At 48.0% G+C, this 13,614-nt stretch overlaps 1 protein-coding gene across 1 annotated transcript; it reads left to right on the forward strand.

Moving 5' to 3' along the window:
• Positions 1 to 699: 699 nt before the first annotated feature.
• Positions 700 to 7,185, forward strand: LOC118080920 (zinc finger protein 883-like). The gene is made up of 4 exons (XM_060270849.1): positions 700 to 994; positions 1,796 to 1,880; positions 3,503 to 3,629; positions 5,486 to 7,185. Exons 2-4 carry the CDS (start codon positions 1,857 to 1,859, stop codon positions 6,913 to 6,915), a joined length of 1,581 nt encoding a protein of 526 aa, XP_060126832.1. The 5' UTR covers positions 700 to 994; positions 1,796 to 1,856; the 3' UTR covers positions 6,916 to 7,185.
• The last annotated feature ends 6,429 nt before the right edge of the window (positions 7,186 to 13,614 follow it).

Here is a 13,614-nt window from a genome sequence, read left to right on the forward strand (position 1 = left end):
ACACTAAAACCCTTCACTTGAAACAAAATTTCAGAGGAACCATTGCAATACAATATTTTAAAGAGGAGGAGGAGGGTGGTGATTATTGGAAGAGGCAGCCAGAGGAGCAACTTTAGAAAAATAGGAAGCTGCCTTAGACTCTCCCAGTCCCATTTACAGATGCCCAAATTACAGACGTAATTTGAGGAACATTGCAACAACGGTGTGCTTTGGGGTTGTTGGCTTGCTTGGTTCTGAAGCTCCCGTACTGACCAGACCTCACCCAAGAACTACGGCGCTTATTCCCACATTACAAAGCCACATCCCCTTACCCTTGCATTGCCTGCTGCTGTAGCGACCTTACTCTACACGCCTCCCCGCTTAACAGCTTTGCTTTTTTCTTGGGGAATCTCCACCTTTGCCTTTATCCGCCTTTGCAGGAGAACAGCGCCCGGCCGTGCCGCTTTCCCCCTCCCACTCGGCTCAGTTAGCAACCCTTCCTTCTTTCCCACGCGCGTGCAGTTGCGTGTGTGGAAAACGGGTGGCGCCACCCTCTCGCATGGTAATTTGACATCTGTTTTATATACAGTATATAACGTGCCGGCTGCTGCTGCTGTGCCTTGCAGCTCCCCCAGACCCCTCGCAGAGGTTTATCCCCCCATCCCCCTTCCTTCCTGCCTTTTTCTTTCTTTCCTCGCTGCAGCGACTGTTGTAGCGGGGTTTGCTTTTCTGCCGGCACAGGAAGGGGCTGGAAGTAGCTGGGGAAGAAGGAGGACGAAGAGGGATCGCATGGGGCGCTGTAATCGGAAATCGACCTTTTCTTTAACTTTATTATTTGGCCAGGGAAAGTCCCCTTCCCCTGGGGCGCCCAGTTGCTGATCGGTGCCTGCAGAGGGAGAGAAACCTTTCAGGTCTCCGCCCACTCCTGCGCGCCCGACCTACTCCCTGGACTCAGCCCCCCAAGGGAGCCCCGGAGGTTTCCAGCTATTAACTCCGGAACAGCCGAACACTCTAGGTAACTGTGGGGCGGGAAGGGGGTCTCCGTCCCCTTTTCCTCCTGCTAAGTTGGCTGGAGGATGTCAGTCAGATCAGCTGACAATGGGTAATGATCTGAGAGCCATACGAGAGAGTTGTTTTGTTTTCTGCACACTTGCGTAGTCCTTTCCCACGTGTTCCTCAAAAGGGACGGAAGGCGGTGTATGTAAAGGTGACCCTGCTTTATGCTCCCGACAACCTTGTGAGGTAGGCGAGGCTGGGATTTTGTGACCCGTCTGAGATCACCTGCATGGCTTCCTCCACATTTTCCCAGTGAGACCCAATGCCATTTCGATCTGCAGTTTCTTAACCCTAACATGCAGCCTTGTGCAGATATTTGTATTTGAAGATTACTCACTCCAGCCAGGCAAAAACTCTCAAGGCAGTCACAAAGCAGACCCTGCCAGAAGGGGCCTCCAGAGTCGGGGGGGGGTCAGAATTCCCCACTGCACCCCAAGATCTAAGGTTCCCCATCCCTGAAATAGGCCTTTATAAAATGCTCAAGTATCTTGCTGGAAAGGAGCTTGGGAAGTTGCCTAAATATTTGTCCATCTAGCAGCTGGCGCAGTGTTGCGTATTCTGCCTGGCAGCAGGCCTCCAGCAGAGGCCTCCCCCATCACCTGCTTCCTGGTCCTTCTCAAACAGGGACTTGAACCTGGGAGCACCTGCCAAGTCCCTCCGTCAAACTGAGAGGAGAAGCACAGAGTTTGTGGCATGGAGTGTGCTGGATCCCTTCTTAAAATGAACCCTTTTGCTATTTTTCTGTTTTTTTACATCACAGCCTGCCAGGTATCAGTCTGCCATCTTCTGCCCCAACCCGGTGCATTTTGCTGAAAGAAGTAATGGCTACAGCAGAACCAACTCAGGTAGGGGGTGGAGAGATCTTCAAATGGTTTATTTTAGTAGTGGCAATTTCAAGAAGGTTTCTAAGCCATCGTTCCCCGTGGAGCAAGAAAGATGGGCATCTCAAGAGTTGGGATTTGAGTACCATGAAGGGGAACAGATCAGTCCTCTGGGGCACAATCTAGTTGGGTTTGTTTATTTGCTTGTTTGAATGCAGTACCGGTAGTAGTTTCGTGTGCTTCTCATTCATTCAGAAAATATGTAGAATGGGGATGGGAAGCCTTTGGCCCTTTAAATCCCATCAGCCCCAAGCAGCATGGTCAGAGTTGATGAGAGTCCAACAACATATTGAGGACCAAAGTTTCCCCACTTCTGAAGTATAGGGTTGTCGTCTTAAACATGTTGCCATATGCGGATGATACCCAGCTCTACATCTCTTTTAAATCAGAACCGAACCAGTGAAGGTCCTGTGTGAGTGTCTGGAGGCGGTTGGAGGGTGGATAGCAGCTAACAGATTGAGGTTGAATGCTGACAAGACAGAAGTACTGTTTTGGGGGGTGTGGGTGGGTGTGGAGGACTCCCTGGTCCTGAATGGGCTACCTGTGCCCCTGAAGGACCAGGTGCACAGCCTGGGAGTCATTCTGGACTCACAGCTGTCCATGGAGGCACAGGTCAATTCTGTGTCTGGGGCAGCTGTCTACCGGCTCAATCTGGTACACAGGCTGAGACCCTACCTGCCCCCAGACTGTCTTGCCAGAGTGGTGCATGCTCTGGTTATCTCCTGCTTGGACTACTGCAATGCGCTCTACGTGGGGCTACCTTTTAAGGTGACCCGGAAACTACAACTAATCCAGAATGCGGCAGCCAGACTAGTGACTGGGAGTGGCCGCCAAGACCATAACACCGGTCCTGAAAGACCTACATTGGCTTCCAGTACATTTCCGAGTACAATTCAAAGTCTTGGTGCTGACCTTTAAAGCCCTAAACCAGGCATCCCCAAACTCAGCCCTCCAGCTGTTTTGGGACTACAACGCCCATCATCCCTAGCTAACACAGGACCAGTGGTCAGGGATGATGGGAATTGTAGTCCCAAAACAGCTGGAGGGCCAAGTTTAGGGATGCCTGCCCTAAACAGCCTCGTACTCAGTATACCTGAAGAAACATCTCCATCCCCATTGTTCTGCCCAGACACTGAGGTCCAGCTCTGAGGACCTTCTGGCAGTTCCCTCACTGTGAGATGCGAGATTACAGGGAACCAGGCAGAGGGCCTTCTCGGTAGTTGCGCCTGCCCTGTGGAACGCCCTCCCATCAGATGTCAAGGAAATAAACAACTATCTGACTTCTAAAAGACATCTGAAGGCAGCCCTGTATTGGGAAGTTTTTTTTTTAATGTTTGATGTTTTATTCTGTTTTTAATCTGTTGGAAGCCACCCAGAGTGGCTGGGGAAACCCAGCCGGATGGGCGGGGTATAAATTATTTATTTATTTATTTATTTTATCATCTTTTCATGGCACAGGAGTTTAGGATTTTTGTTTGTGTGGAACACACAGAGCCCTGGGCACAGGGAGGCTACACCCTGCAGCCATCCTGCTGTGATTGTTGTTAATGCAGCATGCAGTGAGCTTGGGAGCCTTGTTGTTTTAGGAGCTGGCCACACCTGAGGAGGAAGACGAAGAAGGGGAGAAAACAGCGCGCCTGTCTCACCCTGACCAAGCATCCCCCACGAATGATACTGCAGTGGGGGAAGAAGAGGACTGTGCAGCATTCCCAGGTAAAAAGCCCCAGTTATTTCTGTCTTTCTATGAGCCACTGCATCACCCTTGGCTTTTGCTGCACTAGGACCTCCTCAAACTCATTAGTTCTGGGTTTCTCCTGGCCATGATGTTCTTTGTCCCATGCGGCAGCCAGATACAAATCTAAGGGACACCAAAGATTGGATATCCTTTCTTGGAGATAAAGAAATGCACGCTAGGTAATATCATTTTCAGTTGCTATTTTTAAACTTCTGGGGTTTGGCTTTGTAGTCTTTTTTTTTTAATGCACCAAACCTTTGTTGTGCGTCAGCCTTTTGAAACATGCACACAGTGACTGGAAGAGAAAGTTGACTTTAGGACAGGGCTTCTCAAACTGTGGTCTGCAGGCTACCAGAGATCTATATGAGTCTACTCTTAACTGGAGGACCACGAGTTCTCCATCCCTGGGCAAACAGGAAGGATTTAACAGGAGCTCTGGCGGAGAAAAGGCGTCCTGTGCACAAACCGTTGCATCCAACTGAATAACTATGCATGTGGAATGACTTCTCTGACCAAATTTCTTCTCTCTTTCTTCTACCCACGTGTTCCCAAATCTTCTATGGGAGTTCCCCCAACCCTCCCACAGCAGATTTGGGAATGGTCCACGGGTGTTTGGAGTTGAGATGCACACGAGGAAATTGTTCTGGACATGCAAGGACTGACTTAGTTGAATTCACGTGCAGCCTCTCCGAAAAGAATTCTGGTATTTACCTGACGGGAGATTCTGTCTATCAAAAACAGGATCTCCAAGTTCTGTCGGGGGTGCCCAACCAGAAGGAGAAGAAATGACCTGGGGGCTTTATCTCCAATAACTCAGAGGAAGCCCAGAGCCCAAGAGGTAGCGATGGTTCAGATGAAGACCACAGCTGGGAATCTCAGGCAGTCCTTGTCTCAGTCGCATCTCGCCCAGGTCACGGAGCAAGCCATGGGTTCCTGGAGGTTTTGGGGCTTTCTTTTGTTTTTGTTTTGCAAGATTTATATGCCATTCAAATGGAATAGTATAAAATATTCATTTTTAAAAAGAGAAAACAGACTTAAATAACAGCACACATAATAAAACTACTGTACACAAATAGGAATAAAAATCAAGTGATTCTGTGAAAACTGCACAGATCATCAAGATCTGGAGGGGCATGGGTTTGCCTTGTCCAACTTCTAGAATCAGACCTTTGGAGTCCTTGCCATTCCGGCAGCTGTGGTAACGGGAGCCATTTTGGGCTTTAAAAAAGAATCTGTGATGATGATGATAATAATTTATTATTTATAGGACCCAGGTGGCTCTGTGGGTTAAACCACAGAGTCTAGGGCTTGCTGATCAGAAGGTCGGCGGTTCGAATCCCTGCAACAGGGTGAGCTCCCGTTGCTCGGTCCCAGCTCCTGCCCACCTAGCAGTTCGAAAGCACATCAAAGTGCAAGTAGATAAATAGGGACCGCTTCGGCGGGAAGGTAAACGGCATTTCCGTGCGCTGCTCTGGTTCGACAGAAGCAGCTTTGTCATGCTGGCCACATGACCTGGAAGCTGTCTGCGGACAAACGCTGGTTCCCTCGGCCTATAGAGCGAGATGAGTGCCGCAACCCCAGAGTCGGACACGACTGGACCTGATGGTCGGGGGCCCCTTTACCCTTTACCTATTATTATTTATACCCCGCCCATCTGGCCGGGTCTCCCCCACCACTCTGGGCGGCTTCCAACACACATCAAAATACATTAAAATATCACGGACTAAAAACTTCCCTAAACAGGGCTGCCTTTAGGTATTTTCTAAATGTCAGGTACCCGTAGTTGTTTATCACCATTCCTGTGAATCGCACGTTCCTGTGGGTTTCTTTTCAGAGAGTGAGAACGAGGAAGAGTACCCAGAGACTGTGAGGTCTCGCATGGCCTTGTCAGGAGCCTGCAAAAGAAAGGGGTCCTCAGATGCTAAGAAATGGGGATTCCATGAGAAGCGAGATGAAAGCTTCCTCAGAGAGAACTGGGCTTGCCCTCCTCCCTATATGGAGGTTCTTGGGGGCACTCAGGACTGTGCGACCCACCAGGGGCTCAGCAACCATCACAAGGAGCGTGGGAAGATCCTTAAGTCCTGGCCCCGCAACCTCATTACCCGCCAGAGACTTCATGGGAGAATGAAGCTCCATTGCTGTGCCGACTGTGGGAGAGGCTTTGGCCTCCTCTCAAACCTCATCCGCCACCAGAGGACCCACGTTGGGGGGAAGCCCTACAAATGTCCCGACTGCGGGAAAGAATTTGGCCACCGCTCGGCCCTCATCACTCACCGGCGCATCCACACCGGGGAGAAACCGTACGTGTGCAACGAATGCGGGAAAAGCTTCAACGTGGTGTCAAACCTTCTGCGCCACCAGAGGAGCCACACGGGAGAGAAGCCGTACCAGTGCCCGGACTGCGGGCGCTGCTGCAGCCAGAGGTCTCACCTGGTCACTCACCTGCGCCTCCACACCGGGGAGAGGCCTTACCGGTGCCTGGAGTGTGGGAAAAGCTTCAACGTCAGCTCCGACCTCATCAAACACCGGAGAATCCACACGGGCGAGAAGCCTTACGAGTGCCGCTACTGCGGGAAGCGCTTCAGCGGCAGCTCGAACCTCATCACGCACCAGAGGCTCCACACGGGCGAGAAGCCCTACGTCTGCCCAGAGTGTGGCAAAAGCTTCCCCATCAGCTCCAAGCTCATCGCTCACCAGAGAATCCACACCGTGGAGAAACCCTACGACTGCGCCGACTGGGGTCAAAGTTTCCCCGAAAGGCCCTGCCTGGCCAGGCGCCAGCAGAGCCCGTACCGCCGAGAGAAACGCTTCAAGTGTGGCGACTGTGGGAAGAGTTTCACTACCAGCTCCTACCTGATCACTCACCAGCGCACCCACACGGGGGAGACCCCTTACATCTGCGGGGACTGTGGGAAAAGCTTCGCCGTCCTCTCCAACCTTGCCAGACACCAGAGAATCCACACGGGAGAGAAGCCCTACCAGTGCCCGGACTGTGGGAGGAGCTACAGCCAACGGGCCCACTTGACAACGCACCTCAGAGTCCACACGGGAGAGAAGCCTTACGTCTGCGCCGACTGTGGGAAGAGCTTCAACGTCAACTCGTCCCTCACAAAACACCGGAGAACCCACACGGGCGAAAAGCCCTACATGTGCCCTGACTGTGGGAAAACTTTCAGCCAGAGCTCCAACGTCATCACGCATCGAAAGCTCCACCATGGAGAGAGCCTTCTCGGTGGCCCCAATAGGATCCTTCAGGTCAAATAGAACTTCCCATCTCTGGTGGTCTGGCTGCCTTTGAGGAACTTGACAGTCTTTTCTCACTTTGCCCTGGCTTTGGAACACGTCCTGCGGAAATGCATGAAGCCTTCCCAGGTGTGCCCAGTCGCTTGTTCCTCACCGAGTTTGAGATACCATTAAGCGCTCAGATGGAGTAAATATACACCTGCAAACTCGCATGTCATCACTGATCAGAACCTTCAACTGAACAGAATCTTTCTATGTGAGATCTACCCAGTGGCAGAGCTTCATGCTCCAGCACCGGGGGGGGGGGGGGCGGAGAGCAGGTGGGGCTGGCGCGCATCCTGGGGGCATGGCACGCCGCCTGCAGGGGCATTGCGCCCAGCGCAGGTGGGGGAAACAGCTGCGATGGCGTACCCCACCGGGATCGCGCTGCCAGGGGCAGTGCGTCCCCCCCCCTTTCTTCCTCCACCAGTGGATCTACCTCAGCCAGCCTGTTTTGCTCAGTGTATATCAAGGAATTGTGACAGGTTTGATCATTGGGCCCCCTGATGACTTTCCTCCCAAATCATTTCATCTTTTTAATTAGAAGAGAATCCACTATTGAGAATGACCTCTCTCTGCTTTGGTGACATGGGGAGGGGGGAATGTTCAAACATCATACATGATACAGTGGCACCTCTGGTTGCGAACGGGATCCGTTCCGGAGGCCCGTTCGCAACATGAAAAGGCCGCATCCTGAAGCGCCGAATCTGCGCACGCGCATGACGCAATACGGCGCTTCTGCGAATGATTCCGGGTTCGGCGCAGGATGCAACCTGAAAAGACGTAACCTGCAGCGGACGTAACATGAGGTATGACTGTACAGTGGAACCTCAGTTTATGAACACCTCGGTTTACGAATTTTCGGTTTACGAACGCCGCAGATCCATCTGGAACAGATTAATTCACTTTCCATTACTTTCAATGGGAAAGTTCGCTTCAGTTTATGAACAGACTTCCGGAACCAATTACACCCATGCTTCGGGTTAAGTACGCTTCAGGCTGAGTACTCCGCGGACCCATCTGGAACGGATTAATCCACTTTCCATTACTTTCAATGGGAAAGTTCGCTTCAGTTTATGAACGCTTCAGTTTATGAACAGACTTCCGGAACCAATTGTGTTCATAAACCGAGGTACCACTGTACTGGTGACTCTCTTACACATTCCCACAAAGGAGAAGTTATCTTTACTCTTCAGACAGAAAGTGCTGTAGCACCTTTGACCGTCCCCAGTTGTCATTTCAGGGAATTAGGATGCGCAGCTGACCCTGAACATCTGGTAGGGCTCTTTGGACCTGAAGCATAGCTTTGCAGCCCTTGGCTGATCTGGTAACTGGAAGAGAAAAAAGACCCTTCAGTAAAAATGGCTTCCTTGATTTTATGCCTCCAACCTGTTTGCTAGAATTAGAGAGGACAAAGATCTCAGAAAACATTTTCAGGTGGGGGAAGTAAATGGGGAAAGTCTTGACTTTGGTGCCTGTCGTATGACAATAAAAGGATGCTTTTGTTAGTAATTCTGTACTTTCTTAACTAGCAGTGATGGTTCCTGAACTACTGTTGTCACTGGGTTGCTCAACACGGAGTAGCCATTTTGCAGTTTATACAGCCACTGAGTTAGCAGGGTGATCGCAATAATCCCTGCAATACTAAATACACAGTGTGAAGGGTGGGCAACCTAGACAGAGCAGTTCTTAGGCTTCCCAAGGAATGAGAATTTACTGTTAAATCACTAAGAACTGTAGCTCTGTGAGTAGGGTTGCCAGACTCAATAGAGGACAGGACTTCTGTGCTTTTAATTGCCCTGCTCTCTTTTGAGTCTGGAAACCTTAAAGAGAAACCAGCAGACCCTTTGCTTGGAAATTAAACAAAGGGTCTGCTGGTTTCTCTTTAAGGTTTCCAGACTCAAAAGAGAGCAGGGCAATTAAAGGCACAGAAGTCCTGTCCTCTATTGCAGGGGTGACCAACTCCCAAGAAGAAGTGTGTATCTGAAGAAGTGTGCATGCACACGAAAGCTCATACCAAAATAAAAACTTAGTTGGTCTTTAAGGTGCTACTGAAGGAATTTTTTTATTTTACTTCAATCCAGACCAACACGGCTACCTACCTGTAACCACAACTCCCAAGAGACTGCGATCTACTCACAGAGTTAAAAACTGGCAGTGATCCACCCCCCCCCTTTTTGTGGTTCAGGTCAAAGTTGTTGAACTTTTTTTAGGAAGGAGGAAGACCGATTTTTTTGGGGGGGGGGTTCAGGTCAGTTGTTGAGTTTTTTCAGGGAGGAGGTAAAATGTTGAGCTTTTTTTAGGGGAGCCACAGTTGTTCAGCTTCTTTGGGGGGAGCCAATGATCTACCAGTGATCTACTGCAGACATCCAATGATCTACCGGTAGATCTACCGGTAGATCACGATCTACCTGTTGGACATGCCTGCTCTATTGAGTCTGGCAACCCTATCTGTGAGGGGGTCTCCAGGCAGCTCTCAGCACTCTTAACAAACTACAGTTCCCAGAATTCTCTGGGGGAAGCCATGATTGTTTAAAGTGATATGACACTGTGTTGTTATTGTTGTTTAGTCATTTAGTCATGTCCGACTCTTCGTGACCCCATGGATCAGAGCACGCCAGGCACTCCTGTGTAGATGAGGTCTTAAGTTCAGCTACCCAGCACGTGCCACAAATGCCTGCTTATACCCCTCCAAATGTCATCGGACTCCAACTTCCTTCAACCCCAGCTGGTCAGGGATGATCGCAGTTGGAGTCCAGCAGGGTGGATTTGATTGATTAAAATTGATTTAAATCACGGTTTAAATCACTAGTCAGTAAGACTTGATTTAAATCATATATATTTTTACAGAAAGACTCATTCTTGCTGGTATCTTAATATTTACAACCAGAGGAAGGTTTCATTTTTGGAATAATAAATTTTCAGAGTAGTTTTTACAGTTATATCAAAAAATACTGATTTGGTCATACTATTAGAAATACATAGATAATCATGAAATTATTGTGAGGTTTAATAAATTAACTGTTTATATTTGGACAACTTTTCTGCTGTACTTTATTGGAAGGAGAAATACAATCGTTTCCTTAATAACAATTTAAACAATTTATTTAACTAAAGCAATAACATTATAGCATATGTATCCATGTTTGTTAACTGATGTGGTTAAACGTTGTTGTTTCTTTTAAAAAAAACCAGACTGAGTTTTAGCACACATGAACAACTTAAAACAAATCCTTATTTCCTGATCAATAGCCTTTGGACTATAATGTAACTTAAATAGAAAACTATCTTTAGAAAGATTTTTCCTCCAAAAGCATTTTATTTTAAAAATCTGATTTGAATAAAAAAATCCGATTTTTTAATATATATTTTTAAAAAATCATTTATTTTTCCCCCACCCTGGATTCCAGCAATTCCCTGGTTTTGAGAAATGCATCTGCCTTTCACAGTTTAATGGTTTACTCCAGAGATCGCTGCGTAAGACAAATGTGGCTGCTGCATCAAATCTCTGAAGCAGCTCTTCCACATTATAACTGATTTTTCCCCATGCAATAGTTTCTACCGGTAAACAGCAAGGATCTTTCAAATACTGCTCTGAAACATGAACAAATTTACACCAAGGAACTCCAAATGTTATGTATTAAGATTGGCTGCAGTTCTCACTCAGGGCCACCAGTATGCAAATGAAGGATTGAGAACTGTCGCTCACTGATTGGTTAGTTAGTTGGAAGTTGTTACTGTTACAAGTTACTTAGTATTACCGGTATATAAAGCAGCCAGCTAGGCCATAGTCAGCCAGACTCAAGGAGCAGTTATAACTGCTGTAATAAAGAGCTGTGAATAACAGCTGTGTCCATCATCTTTCCCACTATTTAACACCAAACATACCGTATCTGGTATATTGCCCTACATTAAAGAAAGTCCAGTTCTGCCAGGGCATGGGTGTCAAACACAAGGCCCGGGGGCCAAATCTGGCCTGCCAGACCTCGTCATGTGGCCCGCCAAGCGCCCCAGCCAGCAGGACCCAGCAGCGGGACCTTGCTGCTGAAGCACCGCGCCGACAAAGCACCGACAAACAGCTGGGGCCGGGGGGGGGGTCCCTTCGCGCTCTTTTCTGGCACTGAATCAAGGCGGCGACCCCCCCCTTCCCTTTCTTTCTTCCTCTCTCTCGTTCTTATTCTTTCTTTCCCTCTCCTTCCTTCCTTCTTTATCTCTGTCTTCTCTCCCTCTTTCTTTTTCTTTCCTTCTTTATTCCTTCTTTCCTACTCTTCTTTCTCTCACCTCTTTCCTTCCTCTCTCCCTCCTGCTCCCTCTTTTCTTTCTTTCTTTCTTTCTTCCTTCCTTCCTTCCTTCCTTCCTTCCTTCCTTCCTTCCTTCCTTCCTTCCTTCCTTCCTTCCTTCCTTCCTTTCTTCCGTCCTTCCCATCTTTCTTCCTCTCCCTCATTCTTATTCTTTCTTTCCCTCTACTTCCTTCCTTCTTTCTCCCTTTCCCTCTTCTCTCCCTCTTTCTTTTTCTTTCCTTCTTTATTCCCTTCCTTATTTCCTACTCTTCTTTCTCTCCCCTCTTTCCTTCCTTCCTCTCTCCCTCCCACTCCCTCTTTTCTTCCTTCCTTCTTTCCTTCCTTCCTCCCTCCCCTCCCTCTCCCTCTCCTCAGAAACATAGGATGCTGCTTTATACTTCTGGCCCTTAAACCCTGGAACCAGGAGAGCAGCTCCAGTGAGTCAACCTCAGCCAGTCCCTTTGGTGAAGGGTGGTGGCTCACTGGCAGAACATCTGTCCTGCATGCAGAAGGACCCCAGCATCTCCAGGTACTAGTAGCTCTGCAAAGGTCCTGCATGAAACCCTAGCGAGCCTCCACCACCCAGTGCAGTTACCAAAAATTATTTTCAAAAAATTGTACAATAATTGTACATTTGAATATCTACTTGCCATTATTCTGACTATGTTTCTGCTTTCAGAGCTAGTTATTACTTACATTATTACAAAAAACAGTAATAATTGAATGCAGTGACAATAATTTATGATAATAAAGAGTGGACACATAGTCCTACAGATACAACCAGCCCTTTGAGGGTGATCAAACTGCTGATGCGGCCCCCGATGAATTTGAGTTTGACACCCCTGTGCCAGGGGTACCAACTTGAGTAAAATATTGGGGCGGGGGGCAGGTAAGCACCGCCCTCTATAATCAATTACATGATGCAGTACTGTACATGCAAACCCCATTTGAATGGCAATGCCCATCAACTGTGGGGGCAGACTGTCCCCTCAAATATTCTATGGGATACTAAAGGGACCTCAGTCCCTAGGAGTTGGCTCCTATGAGTTTTGCCCTCCATGCTTTAATAAGCTTTATGTAAATGTGCTTATCTTTCATAAACATCTATGGTTTGAATCCTTAATTGAAATCCACTGTATTGGGTGGCAGGGGACATTTATGGTGGTGTGATGGTTAAGAGCATGGGTAGGGGAACTAAGGCCAGATCCGTCCCAATCGCCTTCTAAATCCGGCCCATGGAAGGTCCGGGAATCAGCGTGTTTTTACATGAGTAGATGCATTTTATTTAAGATGCATCTCTGGGTTATTTGTGGGGCCTGACTGGTGTTTTTACATGAGCAGAATGTGTGCTTTTATTTAAAATGCATCTCTGGGTTATTTGTGGGGCATAGGAATTCGTTCATTTTTTTTTCTCTTCAAAATATAGTCCGGCCCCCCACAAGGTCTGAGGGACAGTGGACCGGCCCCCTGCTGAAAAAGTTTGCTAACGCCTGGTTAAGAGTATCAGACTAGGGCCAGGGAGATCCAGGTTCAAATCCCCATCTTCCTACGTAGGACATGAAGTGACCCTGAGCTGCTCACTGTCTCTCAGCCTAATCTACTTTGCAAGGCTGTTGTGAGAATAAAATGGATGGGTGGGTGGGGAAAACCATGTACCACCCTGGAGTCTCTGGTCACGACTGTCCTTTTTCATCCTGTGATTTTGGAATGACTGAAGAAGATTTTTACAGCCGGATGCAACTATTATTTTGCTGCTGGATCCTACGTTTTCTCCAAATATCCTGGAAGCTGGCCAGAGCAGGGATTCCTTTCCAGTTCTCAAAGCCCTCTCCCGGAATAAATTATGGAAGTACTGTAGATGCAGATTGATTATGCGTAACATATAGGGAGTGGAGAATTCACAGAATCAAGGTGGGGTAATACAGTATATTACAACACACACTGCCAAAGATGGCAGTAACACAACAAACTCAAGACTTGAATTACCCACCACTTCCCCCCTCCTTCATAAGAGGGTCTGGCCATCCAATGACACTGATGCCAGAGGGTCTGAGGCAGACAAAAACTATTGCTTTTCACACTTGTTATGGACATCATTACCACAATATAATGTGCTATGAATAAAAGCATAGTTTGTACACTATAGCCATATAAAAGCTACCAGAAACAAAAACATCAGATCCGTTTTATTTTTAAAAAATTTGTACTGCGACTTTAGGACATGTTCTGTGATTTTTTTGTGATGGCCAGAGAACAGAGGTGAGGTGCATTTAGAGTGAACTGTTTGCAAACATGTGGATTTAATAAAATCAGCGCAGATCCAATCCTCATCCTCATAGAATCGTAGAGTTGGAATGGGTCCAAGTGTCATCTAGTCCAACTCCCTGCAATGCAGAAATAT

This window comes from Zootoca vivipara, chromosome 2, assembly GCF_963506605.1.
Source record: "Zootoca vivipara chromosome 2, rZooViv1.1, whole genome shotgun sequence".
Taxonomy (NCBI): Eukaryota; Metazoa; Chordata; class Lepidosauria; order Squamata; family Lacertidae; genus Zootoca; species Zootoca vivipara.

Bases quoted from the DNA above. Each gene is read 5' to 3' on its own strand.
- LOC118080920 (XM_060270849.1), top strand. From the start codon at position 1,857: ATGGCTACAGCAGAACCAACTCAG. The intron at 1,881-3,502 runs GTAGGGGGTGGA...TTGTTGTTTTAG, and splicing joins CTACAGCAGAACCAACTCAG to GAGCTGGCCACACCTGAGGA. The intron at 3,630-5,485 runs GTAAAAAGCCCC...GTTTCTTTTCAG, and splicing joins GGACTGTGCAGCATTCCCAG to AGAGTGAGAACGAGGAAGAG.